The sequence below is a fragment of the Drosophila grimshawi genome, unplaced genomic scaffold (genome assembly GCF_018153295.1).
Source record: "Drosophila grimshawi isolate 15287-2541.00 unplaced genomic scaffold, ASM1815329v1 contig_311, whole genome shotgun sequence".
NCBI lineage: Eukaryota > Metazoa > Arthropoda > Insecta > Diptera > Drosophilidae > Drosophila > Drosophila grimshawi.
The window spans coordinates 4,246,841-4,273,263 of record NW_025063098.1 but is presented as its reverse complement, the minus strand read 5'-3'; the positions used below and the strand labels follow the sequence as shown (position 1 = coordinate 4,273,263).

General features: G+C 39.8%; 4 protein-coding genes across 6 annotated transcripts in view; 3 read left to right on the top strand and 1 right to left on the bottom strand.

Annotated features, from left to right (window-relative positions):
- The first annotated feature begins 259 nt into the window (after positions 1-259).
- On the top strand, positions 260-12,684 carry LOC6563071 (jmjC domain-containing histone demethylation protein 1). The gene is made up of 6 exons (XM_043214903.1): positions 260-350; positions 1,851-2,162; positions 5,273-5,433; positions 6,075-7,531; positions 8,851-9,605; positions 10,431-12,684. The coding sequence occupies exons 2-6, from the start codon at positions 2,052-2,054 to the stop codon at positions 12,243-12,245; spliced, it is 4,299 nt and encodes a 1,432-aa protein (XP_043070838.1). The 5' UTR covers positions 260-350; positions 1,851-2,051; the 3' UTR covers positions 12,246-12,684.
- Positions 12,685-14,057: 1,373 nt separating this feature from the next.
- LOC6563072 (protein Red) lies at positions 14,058-16,166 on the bottom strand. Its single transcript, XM_001990407.2, has 2 exons — positions 14,437-16,166; positions 14,058-14,358 (listed from the first exon to the last, which is right to left on the bottom strand). The coding sequence occupies exons 1-2, from the start codon at positions 16,072-16,074 to the stop codon at positions 14,242-14,244; spliced, it is 1,755 nt and encodes a 584-aa protein (XP_001990443.1). The 5' UTR covers positions 16,075-16,166; the 3' UTR covers positions 14,058-14,241.
- Positions 16,167-16,203: 37 nt separating this feature from the next.
- LOC6563519 (adenosine deaminase-like protein) lies at positions 16,204-17,353 on the top strand. The gene has a single exon (XM_001990408.2). The coding sequence runs from the start codon at positions 16,258-16,260 to the stop codon at positions 17,314-17,316; it is 1,059 nt and encodes a 352-aa protein (XP_001990444.2). The 5' UTR covers positions 16,204-16,257; the 3' UTR covers positions 17,317-17,353.
- A 1,214-nt stretch (positions 17,354-18,567) lies between these two features.
- LOC6563522 (furin-like protease 1) overlaps positions 18,568-26,423 on the top strand; it is a 163,956-nt gene continuing 156,100 nt past the window's right edge. For all 3 annotated transcript variants that reach the window (XM_032737699.1, XM_032737698.1, XM_032737701.1), the window contains exon 1: positions 18,568-18,670. The gene's annotated coding sequence lies outside the window, so the exon portion shown is untranslated. The remainder of the gene's footprint in view (positions 18,671-26,423) is intronic.

Below are 26,423 nucleotides of genomic sequence, written 5' to 3'. Positions count from 1 at the left end.
TGCTGCAATGCTGCAAGGACAGCTTTTAAACAGTAAATTTTTATTTCATATTTCGGCTTGCAAAATAAATGGCAAAACTGTTCTGTTATCTGGTTTTTGATATTTTTCATATTAAATTTCAATTAAACAGCGTCTTAGAGTTGTGCAGCATATGCTTAACAGTCTGCAAATGCGTAACAGCAGCAGGCGTTAGCGGATTAACATAAATAACACACACAGATGGCATTTGTGCAGCCATCAAGCGACGGTCACACTAACCAGTCGCATTTCGTTTTTCACCAAGTACGGGTGTGTTTTGCGGACGTGTTGCGACGACGTATTAAAAAAAACTTCGATAAGTGCTAAAATGGGTAAAAATATAATCTCTCGTCTCAAACGAACGAATTTTTGCCAAGTGTACAAATTAAATTTCGAGCTGCAGATGCGTTACAATTGCACAAATTGTGTCGGCGCTTTTAATAGATTTAATTAATTATGAGCCACATATGTGGCTATATATATATATATATATATATATATATATATATGTATGGCATATGCATATGTGTGTCTACGGCCGGATCGTTGTATATATGAATATATATATATAGATATGTATCTATGTGTATACCTGTCCAATATATACACGCATATTAATTATAATTAAAATTCATTTCGACGCGTTAACCAAATGAGTGTAATTTGGTAATGCTAACCGCACAAAATCAAATAAATAAATAAACTCTGCCTAACCAAAACGACAGTGTCGGCTTCGTCGTCGTCAGCTAGTTTCTCAGTCGCAGTCGCTGTGTCAGTCGCGTGGTGACGCTTCCACTCACAGAACGAACGAATGATCAAAAAAGACCAAAAGGCAGAGTCACCACTAACAATAACAACAATACGAAAAAAAAAAAAAGAAAAATAAACAGCCAGCTAGCAGAAAAGCGAAAAAGTCGTTGCTATCAGAGAGCAAATGCTCAAGTGCAAATTTAGAATATTTATTACAAGTTCATGGGAAATGTGAAATAACAAGATACGCAGTGTGTGGGCATGTGTGTGTGTATGAGGGGCAAATATGATATGTGAGCTTTTGTATTGCTGCTGTCGATTGACGAAATATGTTCGTTAAATGTATGTAAATGCCAAATGCAAGCAACCCACTAGCAGCACAAAACATAATTTGATGCCAGCGACACGCACGCAGGCAGCAGGCAGGCAGGTATCCGAGCCCAACGCTGCGCTGCGACTGATGAACACACCACGAATTTATTTTTTCTTCATGTTGACCTGTGAAATAATAGCAGCAGCAGCAGTGGCGTAGCTGCACACACAACACGTGGGCGCTAAACGAAAACCCCAACGAAATTAAAGCCGAGCCCCTGACGTAGCAACACAGAAGTAGGCAGGCAGATAGTCAGAAGCGTGGTGAATTTTACACATAATAACAAAAGCCCACTGTGTTGAGTTCGCTCGCAATCGACTTGTTCTGTTTGTGGCTAGGCTCTGTCGTCTGTTCGCTGACTCAGTCGGTTCAGTCGTCTACGTCGTGTGTGGGAGTGAGCAACAGACAAAACGCGTGCAAGCCGAACGCATCGCTGCGCCCAAGTGCCCGTAACTTTGCGTGCGTGTGTATGTGTTTGTGTGAGTGTATTTTCGCCCTGCTCAATTTGTATGAAGTAATAAACGCTGTCTGCAATTAGTATTTTAGTGCGTGCTAAACTAAAATAAGAAAAAGAGTTAAATAAAAAAAAAAAACAATAACAATAACAAACAAGTGCATTGTCTTCATGTTTTTTAGTGCATCAGTTTCAGTTTGTTTTTCTCTCTAGCTTACTCTCTCTCTCTCTCTCTCTCTCTCTCTCTGATTACAGCAAGTAATTAAAAGTGAAAAGTGGCAAAGTGAAGAAGAGCAGCAACAACAACAGCAAGGAGAAGAACAACAACAACGTCAGCAAACCGCAAGCAGGCGCTGATTAGGGAACGAGGCGTACAAAAAAAGAGTGTTAGAGGAGTTTTTTTTTTATAAAAAAAAGTACAAGTGCAAATATATAAGATAAAACGATTTTGTGGCGATGTCCACCGCCGAAACGGGGTCGTCGCCTGGCAAAAGCAACACCAACAGCAACAATAGCAGCAGCAACAGCAACAGCGTCCCTGCGAAAGGTGTGCAGCGCCGACAATTGGTGAGTAGCTGAACTATCATTTAACACAAACAAAAACCTCCAATACACAATACAAATAAGAACTTCATGTAACATGGATTGATGGCGGCGCTGTTGGGCTTGTAGTAAACTGTTGTCGTCATTGTGTGATTGGCAAAGCGTAAATCATCATTAGCAATCTATATAAATAAATGCACGTTCACACTCTCTCTCACACGGACACATTCGCTCTCGCTCTCTCTCTCTCTCTATCAAGCTCAAGTTCTGCCAGTGCTCCTCTCCCACAAAGCAAGCACAAAAATAGAGAGAGAGCGCGCGATTGAGAGAGGCCGTGCAGGCGGCACTGCGCCCGTTGAGCACTGAAGCTCAACTGATGCCGCCGCATGACCAAAAACAGTTTTCTTTGCCATTTTGTTTGTTTGTTGTTGGCTGTCGTCGTTCGCATTTCGTTTTCAATTTGGTTTAGTTTTTTATTCTTTTTTCTTGTTGGCTTGATTGTGTGCGTGTTGTTTTTCTGGTATCGTCGCTGTAGATAACAGAGCCGTAGCATATTTACATATTCTTCGTACGGACGGTCACACTACATTTCTAGTGTGATTATTTGAGTACTTCTTTGTGTGTGCTTTGAGCTAATTCTCTTTCCCTCTCTCTCGCTCTGTTGCTCTGTTTGCTTGTGCATTTGATTAGCACCAAATTGGGACAGCAGCTGTTGCTGTTGCTGCTGCTGCCGCTGCTCGTTGGCCAGGCCAATAATAATAACGACAACAACAACAACAGCTTCCTTCTCATTCGTCTGCCACCGCCTCTGGCAATGTCATCTAAATTCATGAATATTTCAGTTGGCATATAAAACATTGTACATTGTACATTTTAAATGTGTCTTTGCTGCGAGGTTGCGTGGCTGTTTTCTTTTGTGGCAGGAAACCCGCTTTTCTGTTTTGTTCTTGGATTTGTTTAGAGATGAACAAGATACTATTTACTTATTGAACATTATCTTTTAAATTTATATGCAATAAAACTTTTACTTGATGGTGCAATTTTGTATTAAAATTCATTAAAGCTTAATGTTTTCTTATTTAATTTTTTTATTTGTGAATTTTCGTGCAATATATTATCTAATAATTACTAATTATATTCGATATTTATTTATTGATACTTTTGATATACATATTCATGTGCTCATGTAAAATCAGAAATTTCAAAGAATTTTGCAGACTTTACAACATTTAAATACGATAAATATATTTGAATTAAAAAAAATAAATCAGTAAAAAGCACGACTTCGATACCATCTCTAAACGAGCTTTAGTTTCAACATTTTGTGGCTTATGAAAAATTTATAACAATAGTGACTAACCCAATCCAATCCCAGCCGAGCACATGCCGCTTGCTATTAACGCACACTTATTGCTGCTTGTGTGTGTGTGTGAGTAGTGTTGGCATCTGTGTGTGTGTGTATGTGTGTGTGTGTGTAGATAGCCGTCAGCAATTCCGTTGTGTTGCGTCTCTGCTGGGGGGTGACCCTCTTCCTCTACTCTCCCCTCCCTCCTCCCCGCTCATGTGACAGTGGCGTCCGTTCGCAATTAGCACCTTAATAGAATACATTAAGTGAGCCCAAACACAGCAATCTGGCAGCCGGTTAGCGTTACGCGTGGTGACGCCACACTCACCACACACACGCACACACATACAACAAATACAAGAACAACAACAAGACGAACCACTTGTCCAACGTCTTATGCTCTCACACACACACACATATATATATACAGACACACATACATTTACGCACTTTTATGCTGCGTTGTCGTTTTTTTTTTAATTTTTCTACCTGTCGATTGTCCCCTGGCGTTGCCAGACGTCTTGCAGCCAAAACAGCTTTTTTACTGTCTGACAAAAACAACAACAGCAACAACAAAAGTAACAACTGAAAAATCGTTTAGAACACGCCAAACAAGTTTCTGCATTTTGTTGTGGAGCATGGCGATCGCAGGCGGGTGGCGGACAGCAAGTCGCTTAAAAAGGATATTAAAAAAAGTGCACACAAAGATATGCTGCAACCAAATGAGGACAGCCCCACAAAACAAAAGTAAAGACACACACACACACACAGATAGAACGTTTATAGATTTTTCGATACAAGTCCACCACAGCTGAGATTTACAGCGCCTGCTAGAAATGCAAAAATAACTCGAAGCCGCAGCCAAATATATATATACACACATATATATATATATATATACATACACATACACCTATACATACACTCACAGTCGCCTCTATTTGTTGTTGGTGTTGTTCTTGATGGAGCTGGTACAAAACGCAACAGTCGTTTTGGCTACCACCCGCCAGCCGGCGCTGCAGCATATTCCATAAATACACATACGAAACACACGTACACACATGCATATATGCATACACATGCAAAATTATTTAAAGTGCAAGGCCGGTGCATGCGCACAGAAAGGAGACAGCAACAGGAGCTGAGACAGCCGCTGCCGCTGCCGTTATCCATTGCCCTTTACAAAAGTGCATGAAAAGCACTGCCACTGCCTGCCCTCTTCAATTGCAGTCCAGCGCCGGGTGGGTTTTTAGCTTAGCTTTTGCCGCCGAAACTGCCAGAAAAATACGACCAAGAGATGAAAGTGGCAGCGGCTGCAGTAGCAGCAGCAGCAGCAGCGCATCAGCTTCCTTTCAGTGCGTCGCCAACAGAGGCGAGCAGACGAATGAAAACGAAATGACAAAAACGGCGAATTTTAAACGAGTGGGGCGAGCCCCATTCGGCTCTTCTAAAGGTGCACGACAGCGAGAGAGTGTAGAAGAGCAAGAGAACGTTGCTGTGGTGTGGTGAATAGAGCGAACGTTCGCTGCTCTGGTAAAAGAGGAGCAACTGTGATTCATTTGATAGCATCAGCAAGTGTAGCAACATCATCAGTGCTAGTGGCAGCGGTAGCGGCAGTGACAGCAACTGTAGCGTTGACAGCGGAACAGGCAGCAACAGCGCTGTTGACGCCGCCCTCTGCGTATTTTTTTTAAGGCATCTATTTGCTCTTCCCGCATAGGTATTTATTAATGTGTTCCGTTTTCTCTCTCTCTCTCTCTCTCTCTTTCTTGTTTTCTCTATGTTACAGCGCGAGCGCAAGCAGCGCAAACTTTACCTTGAGGAATGCTTAATGGGCGATGATGATGCGGAAGGCGCGCGCGGCTTCAGCGTCGCCGAAAAGCTCGAGTCCTCCAAGTTTGCGCAGGCAGGCATGGTGCGAGAGATGAATGGCAGCGATCTGACAGTCGCGTAAGTAAAATTAAATTCAATTAATTAAAACGCCCAAATGTTAAAAACATTGATAATGATATTTTTTTTAACGATTACTAAGATTTCTCTAGATATAAAGCCCTCATAACTAGTTACGGATCAATTTTTAAATATTTGTCCAAAAATATTCCTATGATTATATTCCGTTTAATTTTGGTCATTAATTTTGGTCATTAATTTTGGTCATTAATTTTCCTCTAGTTTCTCGAATATTTCTTGGAAAAATATTTCGCCATCTGAGATTAAAATTTGCCCAAAAAAAGCTTTGAATTTTAATTGTAAATCATTAAATATGAAAAAATGTAGAACTATTCAATTTCTTATCTTAACTTGATTATTATTTTTATTCTACAATTATAGAATATTTGTCGAGAAATATGCCTTTATTTGAGATTAAAATTGGTTAAACATTCTTTAAAATGAAATTATAAATGGAAAAATGCAAAACTATTCGATTTGTTATCTTATCTGTATGCTGTGAAGAATATATATTCTGTATATTTGCGATCATTTTGTCGAATTTGTTAAAAATAACTTTTAATTATTTTGTTAATTCTTACCATTTGCCATCTGCATATTCTAAAGAATATATTCCGGTTATTCTTTCCTTGTCCATGTAGTTTCCTGCAGCAGCATGGCTTCAATATACCGCTGTTGTTTAGGGATAAGACTGGACTGGGACTGCGGATGCCAGACGCCCAGGAGTTCACGGTGAACGATGTGCGATTGTGTGTGGGATCACGACGACTGCTGGACGTGATGGATGTAAATACGCAGAAGAATCTGCAGATGACAATGAAGGAGTGGCAACAGTACTACGACAGTCCGCAAAAGGAACAACTGTTGAACGTCATCTCGCTGGAGTTCTCGCACACCCGTCTCGATCACTTTGTGCAGAGTCCGGAGATAGTGCGCCAGATCGACTGGGTGGATGTGGTGTGGCCCAAGCAGCTGAAGGATGCCCAAAAGGAGGGCACCAATCTTCTTGGGGGCATGATGTATCCCAAGGTGCAAAAGTATTGTCTGATGTCCGTTAAAAATTGCTATACAGATTTCCATATTGATTTCGGCGGCACCTCCGTCTGGTATCACATACTCAAGGGCAGCAAAGTGTTTTGGTTGATTCCGCCCACCGATCGCAATCTGCATCTGTACGAGAAATGGGTGCTGTCCGGCAAACAGGCGGACATCTTCTTTGGCGATACGGTTGAGAAGTGCGCACGTGTCTATCTGACGGCGGGCAATACATTCTTTATACCCACCGGCTGGATACATGCCGTCTATACGCCCACCCAATCCCTTGTCTTTGGCGGCAATTTTCTGCACTCCTTTGGCATTGTTAAGCAGCTGAAAACGGCCAGCGTTGAGGATAATACGAAAGTCCCTCAAAAGTTTCGCTATCCGTTCTTCACGGAAATGTTGTGGTATGTCCTGGCCCGGTATGTCTACACCCTGCTCGGACACTCCCATCTGCAGGGTGAGCCGTCGGCGAGTGAGGCTGAAATGGCGGCTCGTCCGCACACGCATCTGACACACTATGAACTGTTTGGGTTGAAGGAGATCGTGATGTATCTGTACGATCTGCCGCCGCAGAAGAAGAATGTGCCCAGTTTGGTGCTGGATCCGGTTGCCCTCATCAAGGATGTGCGCACCCTTGTCGAACGCCACTGCAAGGATCAACAGGATATGGCTGTCACTGGCATGTCCGTACTGCGACCAGCCACAGATCAGCCCGCTATCAATTTTCAATTGTACGATCGGACGCGTGTCAAGCAGGAGATCAAGCAGGAGATTGTACGCAAAAATGCTGAGGTCATCAGGGAGCAACAGGAACTCGAGGCGGCCAGGGGTGCCGAGACAGCAGAAGCCCAGGCCGGCGTCGGCAATCACAGCAACAACAACAACAACAACAACAACACCAACGGTTGCAACAACTCCAGCAGCAGCAGTGGCAGCAATAGCAACAACAACATCATCAACAATAGCTACAGCAGCCAGGGCATTGAGTACAGCAATGGTGTCCTCAAGAAGGAACAGATCGAGAATGGCACAAACCTTGGCCATGGCACGCAGCCAGGTAATAATAATAATTTAGTTTCATTAATAATAATTAAATAATTTGGGTTCCCATTTCGATGCTGGTACGCAAAGTTGAAAAACCCGTAGAGATTTAAGTATACTTTCGATGTTTTTTACGATTGTCCGGTTACATATTAGTTTGAAATTATAAGTGTGAACGTTTCCAGGTGGGTGTAACTGACTGCCAACTACTCTGTAAATCAGAAGAAGGCTCATTGCAAAAAACAGACAAATATATTAAATATAGCTCGATTTGTATTTTAAATTTATTATGAGATTCAGGTGTCATTGTTCTCCATGGGTCTTTTAGGCAGAAGGAAGCTTCTACAACCCCAATAACTATATATGCTCTTAATCAGTCAGTCCAAGATGTCCAAGTTAACACATGAAGTCAAGTCAGTCCACGAAGTCCAGTCAGTCCGAGAAATACAATCCAATCGCTCCAAGATGTCCATGCAATTTACAGAAGTTCAAGAAGAAATACACCAGAAACACAATTCTGAATATTTTGTCAGAATTTGTTTTTTGTTTACATGTCAACAATATTTTCAAATGTTGCTAGATTAAAAGTAATGGAAAATATACGAGGGCTAGCTGACAATTGTTTTTACAGTTAATGTTCCGTAGTGAACACAACTGAAAAGGTATATATGTTCTTAATCAGGATCAAAGGACGAATATAAGTCTGTCTCTATAAGAAACTAAAGTCTTCAAATAGGGAATATAAGTTCTCGTACACACACCTAACAAGATCGATTATAATGAGAGCCTCAATGATATTTTGGTTCCAATACTGTCTTCGGGACAAATAATATCAGTTCCGGATTTAAAAAAAAATTGCTGAATTCAGCTTTTGATTCTAATTCCGATTCCCATTCTAATATTCAATCGGGAGACAGGCGATTTCGATTCACTGATCATAAGTATATATAGTTACTAGAGTTATTGAAATATTATTATGAAATATTTATTGATAACAATCTTATCTAAAGAATAAACTGTCTTTTAAAAACGAACCCAAAATCATTAATCAAACCACAACTCAGCTTCATTTGAAAAGTGCATTTTTTAATCAAATATCATTTGCTGAGAATTAAACATTGGATTACCTCTAAAAGAGAAGAACTGCAAGCACTTCGTGGAACTGTCCATTATAATAGAACTATTCATTATCAAATTTTTCACTGTACTTTTCATTTGTTAGTCAAACTTTTAGCTTTACTTAAACTGGATTAATTTTGCAACAATAAATATTTATCTTTTCTATTAAATTGACATAATTAATTAATTTATTATATCACTACACATATATTCCAGAAGCCACCTTTGTGCTGCCCACGGACACACTCAAGTATCGTCCGCCCAAGAAGATGCACTTGGCCAACGCTGTGGCAGCTGCCGCCAGCAGCAACAACAACAACAGCAGCAATAATAACAACAGCAATAGCCTCAATCATAGCAGCAACAGTCCCACAAATATTGGCAACAACAGCAGCAACGCTGTCAGTGTGATTGCCACCTGCTCGAGTTATGTGGATGGCGCCGGGAGTGGAGGTGGCATGGGTGCACCGCTTGACAACTGCCACTCGCCGGGTGGTGGTGGCGAGATTGGTGCAAAGCTGTCGCCGCATTTGACGGGCACCGGACAGCCGAGGCGACGGCGTACGCGTTGCAAGAATTGCGCTGCATGCCAGCGTTCCGATTGTGGCACGTGCCCCTTCTGCATGGACATGGTCAAGTTTGGGGGACCGGGTCGGGCCAAACAGACGTGCATGATGCGACAGTGTTTGTCGCCAATGCTGCCGGTGACGGCACAATGCGTCTATTGTCATTTGGATGGCTGGCGCCAGGCGCCAGTGTCGCCGCAAACCAAGCAACTTGCCTCCGTTGAGGGCCCCTCCGCGCTGATGGAGTGCTCCGTTTGCTATGAGATCGCTCATCCGGACTGTGCCCTGTCGCAGCTCGATGGCACTGTGGATGCCGCCGATGCCAAAGGCATTGTCAACGAGGATCTCCCCAATAGCTGGGAGTGTCCCAGTTGCTGTCGATCTGGCAAAAATTACGACTACAAAGTGAGTGAAAGACGAGACTGCATTGCAATGTTAAATCTTGAATGACTGATAATGTTAGACTTTGTCTGTTAACCTTAGTTTAACAGTGTATTTACATTACATTTAAATGTAATTGATCTTTGAAGTGTTCATTTAAAGCTTAATTTGGTTTGATAAACATGATTTTTTGTTAAGTAATTTAGATATTTTTCTTTTGCCTTTGTCAAACAACTTTAATTGCTAATCCGACAAGTTCTTAATATTCACTTTAAATGGCTTGTTTGGTCAAAATTTTCCATAAATTGATTGTACAATTTTGAATTTTAGTAACGGAAAATCCTAAATATGTAATACAAATATCATATCAGGCTGTTAATGAGATAACAGGTGCTTAACTAACATGCGAATGTTAATAACAGTACCGCTTTCCAAGACACGCTTGAAATCGTGTTTATTTTTTTTTTAACTCTTTTATTAATGGCAAATTTCAGAAATTGAATAATTAGATCAGATTACACCAAACTATTTGACTTTGAACTTATTTATCTGAAATATTTGTCATATTAAAATTTCAACTGCTAAACATAACTTGCAAATGTTAGTAACAGTACTGCCTTCATTCACTGTCAACTGCATATAGGTGTTAATAACAGTACTGTAAATGCACACAAACTTTCAAACAGCTGTTTAACATAACACATTTATTTCCGCTCAGCTGCTTAACATATGCAGCGAATGCTCTTTAGGTTGAATAACATTGTATGTAAACAGGCTCTAAATTATTATTATTATTATTATTCCCTAAGGTTGTTATTATATTAATTGCCTTTTGTAATTAAATTGCAGCCACGCCATTTTCGCGCACGCCAAAAGTCATCGGAGGTGCGACGCGTTTCAGTTTCGCACAGCAACAATGCTGGCGAAGGCCACGAGTCTGCTGGCGGCATGGGAGGAGGAGGAGCGGGTGGAGCAGCTGGAGGTGGTGGCAATTTGTTGGCGCCACCAGTGGGCCAATACAATGATTTTGTGTTTACCAGCGAATCGGAAATGGAAACGGGCAGCGGCAACAGCAGCCAAATGTTGCATACAACACACTGGAAGCACGGCATGAAGCGACACCATCAGCTGGAGGTGAAGACGGAGCGGAACAACAGCAGCGCATGTGAGACCCCATCACCGGGCATATCGCCAAATGCCCAACATCTGCTCGCCCTGGGCGAGAAGGCGATGAAGCGACGCAAAAGCGATGACGGCACCAGCGTCAGCAGCAGCATCCACGATGGCAACGATGCGCCCGGCTCCACTTCGATGGATGCGGCCAACCATACGACGCAGTCGGGGCACAGTGCTGGAGGAGGCAACGTTGGTGGAGGTGGAGGTGGCTCTGGTGGTGGAGGCGGTGGTTCACGCAAGAAGAATTCGATACGCTCACAGTTGGCACAGCAAATGTTGAACTCGTCGACGCGTGTGCTGAAGAAGCCGCAGTATGTGGTTCGTCCGGCGCCAGCGAACAGCGGCTCCTCCTCGCTGCTCTCCAGCGGTGGCAGTGGCAGTGGCAGCAATGGCGCCAGCAATGGTCTCAACAATGGTGGTGGTGGCGCCGCCGGCAGCAGCAGTGGAGCAGGCTCTGCGGCTGCAACTGCAAATGCTGCGGGTGCAGCAACTGGTGGCCAGAGCAGCGTCGCCAGCAATGGCGCCAATGGACACGCCCATTATCATCATCATCACCACTCGCATCATTCGCATCATTCGCATCATGGCAGCAGCGGAGGAGGAGGCGGAGGAGGTGGTGGCAGCAGTAGCAACAGCTCCTCACAGAATCTCGCACTGGATGCGACCGTCTTGAAGATCATCTTTCGCTATTTGCCAGCCGAAACGCTCGTCACATGCTGCTCGGTGTGCAAGGTGTGGTCGAATGTGGCCGTGGATCCTGATCTCTGGAAGCGCATGAATTGTGCCGAACTCAAAATATCCGCCTCGCTGCTGACGGCAATTGTGCGCCGGCAGCCGGAGCATCTGATACTCGACTGGACGCAGCTGGCCAAGCGACAATTGGCGTGGCTGGTGGCACGTCTGCCCGCCCTCAAGAATCTTTCGCTGCAGAATTGCCCGATTCAAGCGGTGCTGGCCCTGCACACCTGCCTCTGCCCCCCGCTGCAGATACTCGACTTGAGCTTTGTGCGCGGGTTGAATGATGCGGCCATTAGGGACATACTGTCGCCTCCAAAGGATTCGCGACCGGGCCTAAGTGATTCGAAGACGCGTCTGCGCGATCTCAAGACATTCAAGCTGGCTGGCACGGATATATCGGATGTGGCTGTGCGTTATATTATGCAATCGCTGCCGCATCTCAAACACTTGGATCTCTCGTCCTGTCAGCGGATTACCGATGCGGGCGTTGCACAAATTGGCACCTCGGCAACGGCCATTCTGCGGCTGGCCGAGCTCAATTTGAGCGCCTGCCGGCTGGTGTCGGAGAACTCGCTGGAGCATCTGTCCAAATGCGAGAGTCTCGTATGGCTGGACTTGCGGCATGTGCCGCAGGTGAGCACCCAGTCGGTCATACGCTTTGCCAGCAATTCCAAGCATGATCTCTGCGTCAAGGATATCAAACTGGTCGAACGGCGACGGCTCTCCCAGTGCAATAGCTGGCACGAATGAGCCCAGGCCTGGTGACGTCATCAGCTGCAACTCCATCAGCAGCAGCAGCGGCGGCAACAATTGCCACCATTCACTGGCTGAAATTCTATGGCAATCTATTGGGACATCTCTACACAAACGGGGGGCCGGCAAACTCCCCATCTCTACACACACACACACACACACACACACACACACACACACACACACACAGAAAACACTCGGTTTTTGTCTCGTTTTAGTTTTGAAAAGTCTTCTTTGTCCTGTTTTTAATATTTGTTTAAAGCACTCAATCTTGAAACAAATTCAATCCATTATTCAGATACAGCAATAGCCACATATATATATATAATTATTATTATTATATATATATATATATATATATGTATAGAAAAACCAAAGAATTTTTCAGTTCAACACAGCAAATTGAAAACCCTTCGCATTGTGTACAGATATATAGATACAGATATATATATATATATATATATTTATAAAATCGAAAATGATTCTCTTAATTTGTATTTGAAATGCTTTACTCAAGCAAAGATTTTTCTTTATTTATAAAATGTATTTGAAATTATAAACCCAAAATATCAGTTAAACATTTAGCAAACTGATTAACTGATTTAATTTTAATTGACATAAAACAACGTTTTTTGAGATACTCAATTTAATCTATGTTCGATTTTACTTTTTAATCAATTTGAATACATTTTTCTTTTGTGACTTTTAATTTTTGTCTAAATTATATCTTAATTTTTGTTTAAGTGTACTAATTTTAAACAAGTTCTTTGGCCAATTTAGCATTCGTTTTAAGACACTCAAACAATGCGCAGGGTATACAAAATTCGGTGCTGCCGAATATGAGAAGAATAAGCTAATTAAATATGCAAATGTGTATTTTAATTTCTATTGTCATTTTTCACAATATTTAGTGATTAGCGAGATTAGAATATATATATATACATACACACACACACACACACATACATATATACATATTAGCATTCCCGATTAAGGATAAATTGTGTGTGGTTTTTATGTGTGGCGTGGTTAATTAACTGTTATTCGAATGCAAATCGGAATAGTGTGTCATATATATACATACATAATGTAGCCCCTAAGCGTATATAAGAGAGAAACGCACACATACACAGAGAGAAACAGAATACTACGTATACAAAGAGCTGGAATTAATCTTAGCTTAGTGCAGTTGATTTGTTGTATGTATTTGTGTGCAACTAGCAAACCACAATCCACCAATCACCTCCAATATATATACACACACACACACATATATATATATATATACATATATATAGTCTGTAGTCTGCCCCGACTTCGTACAGTTATAATTCCTCAGCATCCTCAGCCTCAGACGCGCCACCAACTCCCCCAGTAGAAGCTCAAAAATCAGCACGACAAAGTGAGAAATTAACAAAAACAATATCGTAAAAAATATATAAGCATAGTGATAACGTGTCTAAAATATACATATATATATATATATATCTAGTATATATATAAAATAATACATATATGTATTTGTGTGAGCAATTAAGAATATATTATACATGTACACCTACATACAAACTTATATTTAATGTTTTACAACCAATTATAATAAATAGTGCATAATGTTTAAAATCTACAAAAAATATCGAAAATCTTTTTGAATAATTGAAATATGTTTTTTGCTGTTTGTATTTCTTATTTGTATTCAAATATATTTTAAATTCCGCAGGGATTCACTCAGATTCAGATATATATATATATATATACATATATATATATATGAGTAAAACGGAGTAAAAATGAAAAACAAAAAACATATTTTGATTACCAATTTGTATTATTTAATTTTCATTTTTGTCAAGAGACAATAATTTAAAAAGAATTTGACAACTTTTATATTTCAAATTGAAAATCGAAAAATATTCAAATCAATTTTGAATTATTTTGAATTATTTATTAATTCTACGCAGCAATTTGAAGATGCGCTTGCCATTTTGGCCAATTAATATTTGGCTGATTTGTAGTCGGGCTCATCGCCACCACCAGCACCACTTCCACCGCCGCCGCCAGCACCACCGCCGCCGCCATCCTTGGGCAACTTGCGCTTCTGGATGATGGTCTATAAAGAAAGGATATATAAGAAATGATAGATATTTATATATATATATATATATATATAGTATATATAAATCTGCACCTGAATCTTTTGCCATTCGCGATCGAGTTCGGCTTTTTCGTTCTTCTCGGTTTTGTTTTTGCGCGTCTTGCGGCCATCCTGCATCTTGACGCCGTACTGGAAGGCGGCCTTGGGCAGCGCCTCCTTGGTGCTCATATAATCGGAGTACTCCTCCTGCGTATCGAAGTCCCAGCGACCGATGGGCCCCTTTTTGTTGCCCAAATCCATTTTGGTGTAGTCGACCTCATCATCGGAATCATCGATGGCATCGTTCATCTCCTCCAGTCCCGGATAACACTCGGCATAGCCTTCCGGTTCGTTGGCGAACCGGGAAGCCATCGCCTTGGAGATTTTCGGTGGTGGCGGTATGCTTGTTATAACCGGCTCCGCCACCTCTGCAGGTGCATCACCAAAGTAGGATTGAGGAGCACCGGAGCCGGATTGATTGATTGATTTGGATTGATGACGTTCGTTGCGTGGTTGCATTGTGGGCTGATAGTCGCCCACATCATCGTAGATGTTGTCGCCTGCTGCTTTCGAGGATTTGCTGCCACTGTTGCCACTGCTGCTATTGCCAGCTGCTGCTCCTCCACCTCCTCCTGCTCCACCTGCCGCAGTCTGGCCGCGCACATGCTCCACTTCCTTGTCGTAGAACAAGGGTTTATCCTTGTCGCGCTTCTTGTTCTTCTTGTTGCGTCCACCAGCGCGTAAATAGCTCAAGATTTGCGACAACTTATTGATGACAATATCATTGGTGGTCAGCGTGGCAATATCCTCGCGTGCCACTGGCACCTCATACTTGGATCGCTTCAGTGTCGTCGGTATATCCATCTCCATCTCGTCCTCCATATCGATGACGTACGCCATTCGCCCCGGCGCAAACAGCTCGTTGCGCGGCACCTCCTTGGAGCGGCGTGCCTGGATCAGATTATAGATGTTCCTCGCCAGTGCACCATTGATCGCATTTATGTCCTCCGCCTCGCGACGCTCCGCCTCCAGTTGCTGTGCGGCTGCGGCGGCTTCGGCGAGTTTTTCGCGCGCCAAGGCGGCGGCCAGTTCCTCCTCCTCGGCCTCTTTGGAGTGCAGCTCGGAGCGCACCTTCTGCAACAGGGCATAGTCGAGACCCTTCACCAAATGCGTATGCTTCATGTCACCGCCCAAGAACTTCGATTCCTGGATGATACGACGACGTCGCTCCGCCGCATCCACGCCCGATTTCATGTCGGGAGCAACGGCCCGATAGGCGTTCGTATTGCTGCCGTGGCCGGGTGTACTGCTCGGATTCTGGTAGTCGGGATTGACGTTGTCGCGACGCTCGCGCGCCCTATCTCTGTACTTTTCGGACAGTTCCTGCAGCTTGACATCCTCCTGCTTTTTGAGAGCCGCATAGAAATTCTTCTTTTTGCGTCGCAAATCGTTGCGTTCGCTGCTGCTGCTGCCGCTCGAGCTCTTCTTCTTCTCGCCGGGCGTTGCGGGCGTGGCAAATTGGGCGGTGGCCAAATAACCGCTGCCAGCACCGACGACGCCACCAACGCCTCCGCCAGTTGCGCTGCTGGACGAGGAGCTTGGCGTCGGGGTACGCGGTGTGGCAAGCAGTTTGCGAAAATCATCGTTGGTCAGGCGCACCGACGGTGGTGCCTCCAAATGCGCTTCGGACATTGCATTAAACAAATCCTTGAAAAATTATATTTCTGTATAGATTTTTCTTGCTCGATATTATTGATGCATATCGATAGCACTACAATCGTTGTGTTATCAGCTGTTTGCTATTAATAACAGTTTCCACAAATGTTAAGCTGCTGTTTGTGCTAACAGCTGACTTTACCAGGGCTGCTTAATCACATGGTAAACAAACTGATAAACAAAAAGCAATTAAAGCGTGTAAATATTGAGAAAATGAAACAATTTCTGCGTGAAATACCCAAAGTGGAGCTGCATGCACATCTCAACGGCAGCTTAAATATCGAAAGCATCAAGCAACTGGCCGAGGAGCTGTACGGCGAGCAGACAAAGGAATTTGCGGCACTTTGCAAACGTTTCATCAAATTTGAGGAGGGCGCCAAAATGAACGATTGTTTTGAAAAGTTTGGCTTTGTGCACGAACTGACGGCCACAAAGCGGGGCTTGCAACGTGCCACCGAATTGGTGATACGTGATTTTGCCGCAGACAATGTGATTTATGTGGAGCTGCGCACCACGCCCAAATCAAATGAGAAAATGTCCCGGCGAGATTATCTGCAAACGGTGATCGATGCCATAAAAAGTGCCAGCAAACAATATAAAATTATGGTTAAATTGCTGCCATCCATAAATCGAGGTGAGCCGTTGGCGGTGGCCGAGGAAACTGTCGCTTTGGCCGTGGAATTTGCGCAAACTGAACCAGATTTAATCGTTGGCATTGATTTTAGCGGTAATCCAAATCTGGGTAAATTTAGCGATTTTACGGCCGTGTTGAGTTTGGCTCGAAATAATGGCTTGCAATTGGCCGTGCATTGTGGGGAAGTTGATAATCCCCGAGAGATTCAAGAGATGCTGAAATTTGGCATGTCCCGCTGTGGTCATGGCACCTATCTCACTGAAGCTGACTACGCGCAGCTGAAGGAGAAGAATATCCCAATTGAATGTTGCCTCACGAGCAATGTTAAATCGGGCACCGTTGCCAACTTTAATGATCATCATTTCAGGCAACTGATGGCGGCGGATGTTCCCCGAGTGATCTGCACGGATGATTGTGGTGTATTTGATACAACGCTGTCTGACGAATTCCATTGGGCCATGGAGAGTTTTGGCCTGAGCCGGAGTCAGTGCGTCGACCTTACAGTGGAGGCGATGAAGCATTCGTTTGCCACGCCCCAAGAAAAACGAATTATGCAATTGCTGATTACAGAAAGAGCCAAATAAAATAATCTAAACATAATCGTTTCTTTTAATTGCGATTAAACGGCTAAGTTGGCGGTTTTATCTCTTTGGTGATTGTTCCAGCTGCAGACTGTTAACAGGCTGTTACTCTCCCACTCTCTCGCTGATGTTGCTGTGCAAAGAGTGAGCGAACTCGGCTACCTTCCGTCTGTTGAACTAACATACATTCAATAAGCTAGATTTTGATTTAAAGCTTGCTCACTTGGGTCAATGTTTTATGAATTTTGCAGAAAATAATATATCAAATCATGTGTACATTATTTTAATGTGACATAATTGTTATAAGCACTTATGAGACAAGAGGGCGGGATTTTTAAAATTAAATATTTTATATTTCACACTCTGTTTAAATTTTTAACAAGTGCACATCTCTAGTTGGAACTGTACTGTTAACATAAAATACCGACTCTGTGTGCTGCACTCGTGCTCATCTTCCGTGCACGACACGATAATTCTTTTCAACATAGATCTATTCTTATAATGTAAATTATAAGGCAGCGACGCTTTGATATCATCTGCTCACTTTTAAATTATAGTATTGTACAATTTTATTTAAATTAAGTCACATTTAATGACACGCCGTTCAAATATCGCTATAGCATCGTGTCATGCTAGCACACGTGTCCATCTCTATGCTGTTATTGGCGCGCTCTTATAAGAAATGTTAACAGAGTTTTTCCTCAGTAATAATTCTCTTGTACGTGCGTGCCGTCGCGTCACTGTGCCGCTCCGTTCGCCGCTGGTGTTTCGCTACGTTGTTCGCTGTGTGTTCGTAAATAATAATAAAGTGTCTAATAGTTTGAAAATATCATCAAATAAAATGATTATCAGCCGACAAAAGCAATTAACCGCTATGAAATAATGAAATAACATAAAGCAATATATTTATAAATGCAGCATTTAATAACAACAACATATGCTTTTCTTTCTTTGTATGATAAAATAACGGTGCATCAACATCATTAACAACAACAAAAACAACGACAACTGCAGAATAACAACAGAAATCTAAGCGCCATATCGAAATTAGAAAGAAGAAGAAGCACAAAGTGCTGCATCCAAGTGCTATTTGTTACCGCTATATAGTGCAGGCGTTCGTATGTATTAGTGAGCGAGTGAGGCGCGAACGTGTGTACGTTGTGCATGTGTTTGTGTTTTGTGTTTCTGTTTGTGATTTCATGTTGTTGTTACTTCCCCCATTCCGCAATCAAAAATATTGTATAAATGCAAACATATTTCAGCATATAAACAAATCAATGAATGAATAAATTTATAAATATTGCATAGCGCAGTCTGAGTGAACAACAAAGTCGTCCCCGCCATTTATAGTTAAAAGGTGAGTTATACAAAAACAAACAAATTAATTAATTTTGAGAAATCACAAGTGATGAAAGTACCGTTCCTGTGCGTGTAAACGTTCTCATGTAAGTGTGTGTGTGGGTGTAAAAGAGAGCGCGCGCTTTTGTTTTTGTTTTGCTAAATAACTTGAAATGCGGTCGACAGAAAAAGACGAAAAATTACTCAAATATTTGCGTTAATGGGTAAAAATACGTAGCTGCAGCTTGTTGCATGCAACGCCGACGCTGATGCCGATGCCGACGGCTGCCGGGCAATTCAGCTCCCGTTTTCATTTAATTTTCGTCGCCAGTTTTGCTTTGCTGAACCTGTCAGCATGCACATTTTCTTTTCGTTTTGCGTTTTGTATCTTCCTTCATTGTTGCATTTTTGTCGCTGTTGTTGTTGCTGTTATTGTTGCCGTTTATTTATTATGCGGGGCTACATCATTTTCTTATACGCACACATCCATATATACATAGATATGTTTATGTATATGTATGTTTATGTGCTGTCTGCGTATTTGTTGTTGTCTTCTTTTGCTTTTTTGTTTGTCTGTTTGTCATACCGGTTTTGCTCTCACTCTCTCTCTCTCTACCACTGCTCCGCTTCTTCTTGGTGCTCTCAGCGGCGCTCAGCCGAAACACGCGCTCTTCTGCTCTCAAATGTGCTTGCTGTTGTTGTTATTATTATCGTCGTCGTTGTCGTTGTTGTTGCTGCACAGGTAGTTGTTGCTGTTCATACGTAGTTTACTTTTAGATTTCTTTTCTGCGCTTCTGTGCGTGCACCATATTGTTGTTGTTGTTATTATTTTTGTTAGTTTTTCTCTCTGTTTGTTAGTCTTAATTATGCTTTATTTACTCACAGCAATTATTAATCTGATTTCTGATTTCTGTCTTTGTTCGTTCTCTCTCTGCGTCCGCATATTAAAAGTTAATTTTCATTACTTGTTTGAGCATTTAAATCTCGATTCTCTTCCTTTTTTTTTGTTTTTTGCTTTCCTGTCTTCTTTTTTATTGTTTATTCTACGTTTTGTATATTTTAAAAATTGCTTTTACATTTTGAGTGTCGTGTTGCCAAGGCTGTTAAACTTTGTTAATGGATTTTTTTTAAAAGGTTTTTTAGAATATTTGCTCAACTTTCAAATCTTGGCAACATCTTTCAAGATTTTTATTTTGTTTTGCTATCGTTTGTTCCGCACTTGTTTCCAGTTTCATTGTTTTTATTTTCTTGAATTCGCTAGCGTCGATTGAGAAAAATCATGGAAAATAAATATTTTCACTGTATTCTTGATTTTTTCTTTTCTTTATTTTTTGTTGCCTGTAGCCTGTTGCCATGTGTTCGTTGGGCATTTGTTATTTGAAGTCAGTTTGCGAGAATATCTTGATTACTGCGTAGACGAAATTACAATTAAAAGAAATAGCTCAGTACAGTGATCACTCGTATATCGAAACGCTTTTCGAAACAGTCATTGATTATGCTCTATGAAAATTTAAAAATGTATTATTATAATTTGCTACATTTTAGATCTATATATTTTTAAAGAATCTAATTATTATAATAAACTGAATTTAAAATAACAAACAAAATGACTTTTGCTAATTGAGTATAAAAAAGTTGTCACAAGCCGGATATTATTGGGCAATTAATTTCAGCTCAATTCTAGTTGAGGGTATTTAGAGTCCAACATTAAATATATAATAAAAGAGTGGCTTGCACAGAGTTAAATAGAGTTTAATTCACTTGCCTGATAATGTGGGATTAATCTTTATTAACATACGCATGTATATATGTGCATATACATATATATATATATATATATATAAGTGAATATTAACAAATATTCGTTGTTCTGATTTGATCCACAAAAAGCTGAGTTCAACGCAAGCTAAATATACACGAAAAAATGCGCAATAATTGAAAACCCCAAAACCAACCGAATTATTCATCTTTTACATTGAGTACTTTGACGTGTGACGCATCTGTCGACCGACCAACCGTCAGACCGACAGACCGACCGCAATCGAAGGTCTCTGGTCTTGAGTGGGGGGCGTAGTGGGTGGAGCTGCCTGGGCGCCTTTGCCTTGTTGCCTTGTTAAATCGTGTCCAATTATAAGCATATTAAACACATTGTGCTGACAAAAAGCCCAAAAAAAATCCAACAAAATGTGTGTGTGCGTGTGGGTGTGTGTGTGTATGTGTGAGTGTATGTTTGAAAAGTAAAAGGCAAAAATGATTATTCTATTAATAGTACTAAATTGATGTGCCATCGAGCTTGAGCTCTCTTGTGGCCAAAATATATTATTTATTTAATATAAAATAATATCAGTCGACACAGAAAAATGCAAATAAGTTAATTTAAATATAATTAAAAATCAAACTTAATATGTATGCATATTAAATTAAAATAAAAATAATACAAAATTATTTTTTTGTTTTTTGAATTGCAAAATTTGTAAACATTTATTGCAGGAATTTGGCAAAAACCCCGCAGAAAATCCAATCATATTAAAAGATTGAATTAGTCATGTGGCCAAAGCCCAGATAATAAAATCTGGGATTTTTCTTTATTAAATTGACAGCAGAAACTTGTTGTCTGCACTCAGAAAAAACGGCCTAACTTTTAAAAATAAGCCATACTTTTTGCGTCTAGTTTTCCTCATTTTATTATTCAGAAAGCAAATTTCTTAAATTTAATTTTGTGGCTTTCTAACGACCAAAGTTTGCATTTAATTTCAGTATGAAAATACATCTAATTTCCAGAATGTTGCTTTCTATTTGTTTACATATAGAATTCTTACATTGTTGCAAAAATATTATTATTAAAAATTAGTATTTTAAGATTTCATTTTTACAAACATTTCACATAGTATATACATTTATATAACTTGGCCTCTAAAGTAGACAACAGCTACATTGTCATATAATAATATAGAGAGCAATTTCAGAAAGAATTTCAGAAAGGACTTTTTCTAAGAATCATGTTTTTTTTTTTTAGAAATGCATTTTTTAATAAATTACGGATCGTTTTTTTCTGAGTGTAGGTATAGAAACCACAGCTCGATTTGTAAGAAAACGCACGAGCGAGTGAAAAACCCAAGAAAAGAACGAGAGCTGGTTCAAGAAAAATTAAATTTAGACATACGCAGCAAAAGTAAAAGAAAAACACACATTTGCTGAATACAATATGCTATAATTTTAGTTTAACCTGTGCGCACAATGCCAAGAAAAAATGGTATATATAAATACTATATACATACATAAGTATAATGTAAATAATAACAAATCAGAAAAAAATTTCACACGCCTTCTACACAATATAAAGAAAAATCGCATTGAAAATACGTTTTTCTTTTTCGCACGATTTTCTTACTGGAAATTCGCTTAAGAATTTGGATTCTTTTGTTGCGCTGTTTATATTCCAGTTCCATTTTAATTTATGTCTGCTCTCTAATTTTGTTTAGTTTATCATTTGGCTTCTTGGCCTTTACCCACAAGTTGCTCAACTATTATTAAATAAAGTTATTTACACCGCGAATACTGCATGAATCACCTGCTGTGCTTCAATTGTTTATTTCCCTGGCTCACCTTTAAAATATATAATAAATTATTGAAACAGCGACGAGAGGCATCCTAACACAATGCTGTTGCTCTGACTGACTTTTCTCAGTTCGCATTATAATTGGATGGGGCTTAGAGGGGAGCCTCAGTGAAATTAGACCTTTGCGCCCATTGTTGGCAAGTGTGTGGAAATACCTCTATATCTACAATTATATGTACATATGTGGCACAATTGTCGTAATGAAATCATCTAAAACTCTAGCGATGGCAACCAATTTATTAATTAATGGCATACAATTTTGGTGAACACTAATTAACCAAATTGCTCTTAAATTGATTGAAAAACAAGTAAGATCAGCTTTCTTTGGCATGCCGAAGCTTAAATAACCTTTAAAAAACTATTATAATAGTTCGATCAAAATGATCTTGTGTATTAATGTGAAAAGTTCGTTTTTGTTAGGATATCTTCGTTAACAAAAATGTTTTTCATATAAGAAATCATCTTTCGACTTCGTTTAAGTCTTACAAACTTAACAATCAAATTCGATAAGGGTTTATGATTTATGTCATGCAAAATATAACAACAATATTAAATTGTTATAAAAATGTGCTTCAATTCAAAATAATGTGTACTAATTAACTATCCATTGTTAAGCATAAATATATTTCCCTTTTTTTTTTAAATTAAATTAGAGATTTATAAAAAAAACCCTTTAATTTGCGCACTTCTCTTTTCTCAATATGATTTTTATGTACTTCAGGCTGTTTTAGTTAAAGAAATTGCTGCCACATCTACTTGCAACATCTTTGTACATGGCGTTTGCTTTTGGCTGTTGACTTGACCAAAACAACAAATGTGATTTGATGGGATGTAAGCGGCATTAGATAGACCTATGTATGTTTGTATGTATGTATGTACATGATGTATGTACGTATGGATGTATTTGCTTGCTTTTAACTGAAAGACTGGGGCGTGACTCTCCAGATAGATGAGGGCAGCACGAAGTGGGTGTGCCCCGAGGCGAACAGTTTTGGCGCGTGGCCAACTCTAAGCACAAAGAGGAAAGTAATAAAGACTGGGGGAGAAAGAGCGTGAGAGAGAGAGAGAGCAAAAATCTAGCCAAAAATGTAAATAAGCAATTGTTACATGTGCGCAAACCCAAAACAGTTCTTAATGAAATGCTGGCCCAATATTTGCAGATCTATCTTTATGTATCCAGTAAGGCAGTATGTCGGTCATTTAGCTAAATTATATTTTGATACCCAGAACCCATTCAAAAGGTGAGGAGTGTAAAAAGCAGACAGTAACATGTCCGACTCCATAAAGTATACATATATAAATTCCTGATCAGCATTCACAGGTGGGTCATGACTAAGTTCGTCTGTATGTACATGGTTATCTCAGAGACTATAAGATCTAGAGACTTCAAATTTCTAATAGGTTGAATTTCATTTTATCGATAAGCGAATATCGATACAAATCGATTTGCGAATGCAGAAAAGGACACAATTGTAACGATATAGCCTGCCAGTTGATATACTCATACATACTATCGATGAACTGGAGAAAAACTGATTTTGCTTACCAAAATGTATTTTCATATTTGCCACAATGTATTTAGGGTGTCTGCTAGTCTGTTAGCACTCTGTCAACTAGCTTAAGCTAGGACCAATCCACTTTGGCAATATCGGGTTTGTTGCGCTGTTCGGCGCTCAATGAATTTTTCACAGGAATGCGACACGCACGCGACATTGACAAACAGCAACAACAGTTCGTCGTCTTTTCACGTCCGCTTTTCAGCCTTGACGGCAAATTACAAACAAATTTTTTCCAATTTACCCTCCCTTCGCCCATCATCCACCTCCGGCTCGCCTTGCACCTTAACAGCATCTCTTGATGGCGACGGCGGCTTTTTCTTTTGAGCTGCCCTCGACGTGCAACGCATGGCAAAGTGAGGAAAAAGCCGGAAAACTGTTTGACGTTGCCATTGTTTGTCTATGGCAGTTTTCAAAAAAAGCGGAACCAGCTACACACACATACACATACAGATGTGCTCGCATGTATCTATGCAGTTAGTTAGCTAGCTGCAGCCTAGTTTCTCAATTCGTATTTTGTATTTCGTACTTCGTATTTTTCTCCATTCGCGCACCAATTCAAACTGTCTGCGCGATGACGCAGCAATTTCGTTTGTCTCATTTCTTTGGCAAAATGGAAAAAAATAAACAAAAAGAAAACGAGCAAAAGAAACGAGACAACAACAACAAGAACTGAAACTGCTCACACAAATTACCGGATATTGCAGATTTTGCGCATCTTTCACTTCAATTGTGCTCTCACTGCAAACATTTTCCCAGACATTTTCCTTTGAAGTTTTTCGCACTTTGCACTTTTTGGCTCTTTTAGCAATTTTTGACTAGAGTTCCTTTTTATTCTATACGCAACATTTAATAATTTCGAAATTAAACCGGAAAAGCTCACAGCCTGAACTCGTGAAAATGGGTAGAAAGGCTGTGTTGGCAGGCAGAAAGAATCATCTCAGACTCCATTAAGTACCCAGAAAATACTGTTTCAACTGTTGAGTCGATCTGTCAATACCTACGCTTATCTTCGTGCTCCGATCACAGAGACTATAAGAGCTAGATCGATAGATAGATTTCAATCTTTTTTTCCTTCTTTATTTCTAGTACTAATATTGGATTTTTTTGGGTTTCTCGTAAAATTAAAAAAAAATTATTTGCTTTTAGTTGTACATTATTTTATTTCTAACTTTAGTTTTTATTTTAAATGTAATTTAAAATATTCGTTTTCAATGCTATTTTACCACAATTTGTGGACTGTTTTCATTCGAAATTAAATCAAATTAAAATCAAAAGGGTAAATTCATCAATCAGGGTATCTTCTAGTCAAGCTCTTTCGACTAAAGCCTTATTCCTTTTTTTTTTTTGGAATCTGAAAGAGGAAAACAAATTAGCCTCGAATAAATATTTATTTCCAATATAAGAAATGAAAAACTAAAAGTGGAAGTTAAAGCAGATTCTTAAAGCCTGGACTAACTATTTATTTATAATTTGGAAACACTCTGTTGTACACACTTCTCAACACTTTCAAGCAACTTCCACACACGCTCTATGCGCCCCTGGCACATTTACAAGCATGAGTCAACGCTGTCCATAAAAATAATGTTAAGTGTATACATTAAAAATTAGATGTGTAAAAACAGCAGCTTCTATCTAGGGGATTGACTGTCAGTTGCCATGCAGCTAAAGTATAATAAAAATATATATAAAAAATAATTAACATACAAAAAATATGTACATATATAGAAAAAAAAAAACACAATGATATTTATAAGTAAATCTTTTGATTGTTTGTCTTTACAAAACTCGACAAACAAAATTGGCCTTCAAGCCCTTTCGCAGACGGTACCTTTTTTTGAGGGAAGCTTCTGCAGTTTAACACTCGATTTGATATGCAAACATGAACAATACAAACTTAAACAGAGAGACCAAAGATATTTATGTGAAATAACAAAATTTATGACATTTGTTGTGACGTGCTCGCATTTTTTTTTTTTTTTTGTGCAACTTTTGTGTGCAATGCCAAAAGTTGTCGTGGTATTTGCAATATTACTCTGTTTCTTTTGGTATATGTATAACAATATTTAAATTACGTTTATACAACTTGGCAAATGGGCCAAATAATAATAATAAAAAATAAAAATAATATTTTGTCTGAATAAGCAGGGAATTCAATAATTCATTTTGCAGCTAGCATTGATGTTTTAATTTTAAAAATTGATTATTTTATTATTCATTTTGAAAATGTAATATATTTATATTTAAATATAATTTCTTTTTAATTTAATTTATTTTTAACTTTTCAGTCGACATTAAATAAATAGATTAATTAAGAGAGAAATTCTTTAGTTTAATAAAATCAAACCAGAATTGCATATTTTGTTTTTGTTCGACAAAACTGTATATTTATGATTATATTCATCAGCCAATTCAGTGTATTTGGTCTGCTGGTTATGCTTGGCTTAAATGCAATTCTCGTCTTTCGCTTGTTTTGCACTTGTTTGCCAAAGTTATACACTGTGCTTTATATGTTGTGTGTACTTTTTGGCACGTGACAATAAATTGTTGTTGTTTGCACTCTGTTGAGTTCTGCTCGCAGTTTTTGTTGTTGTTGT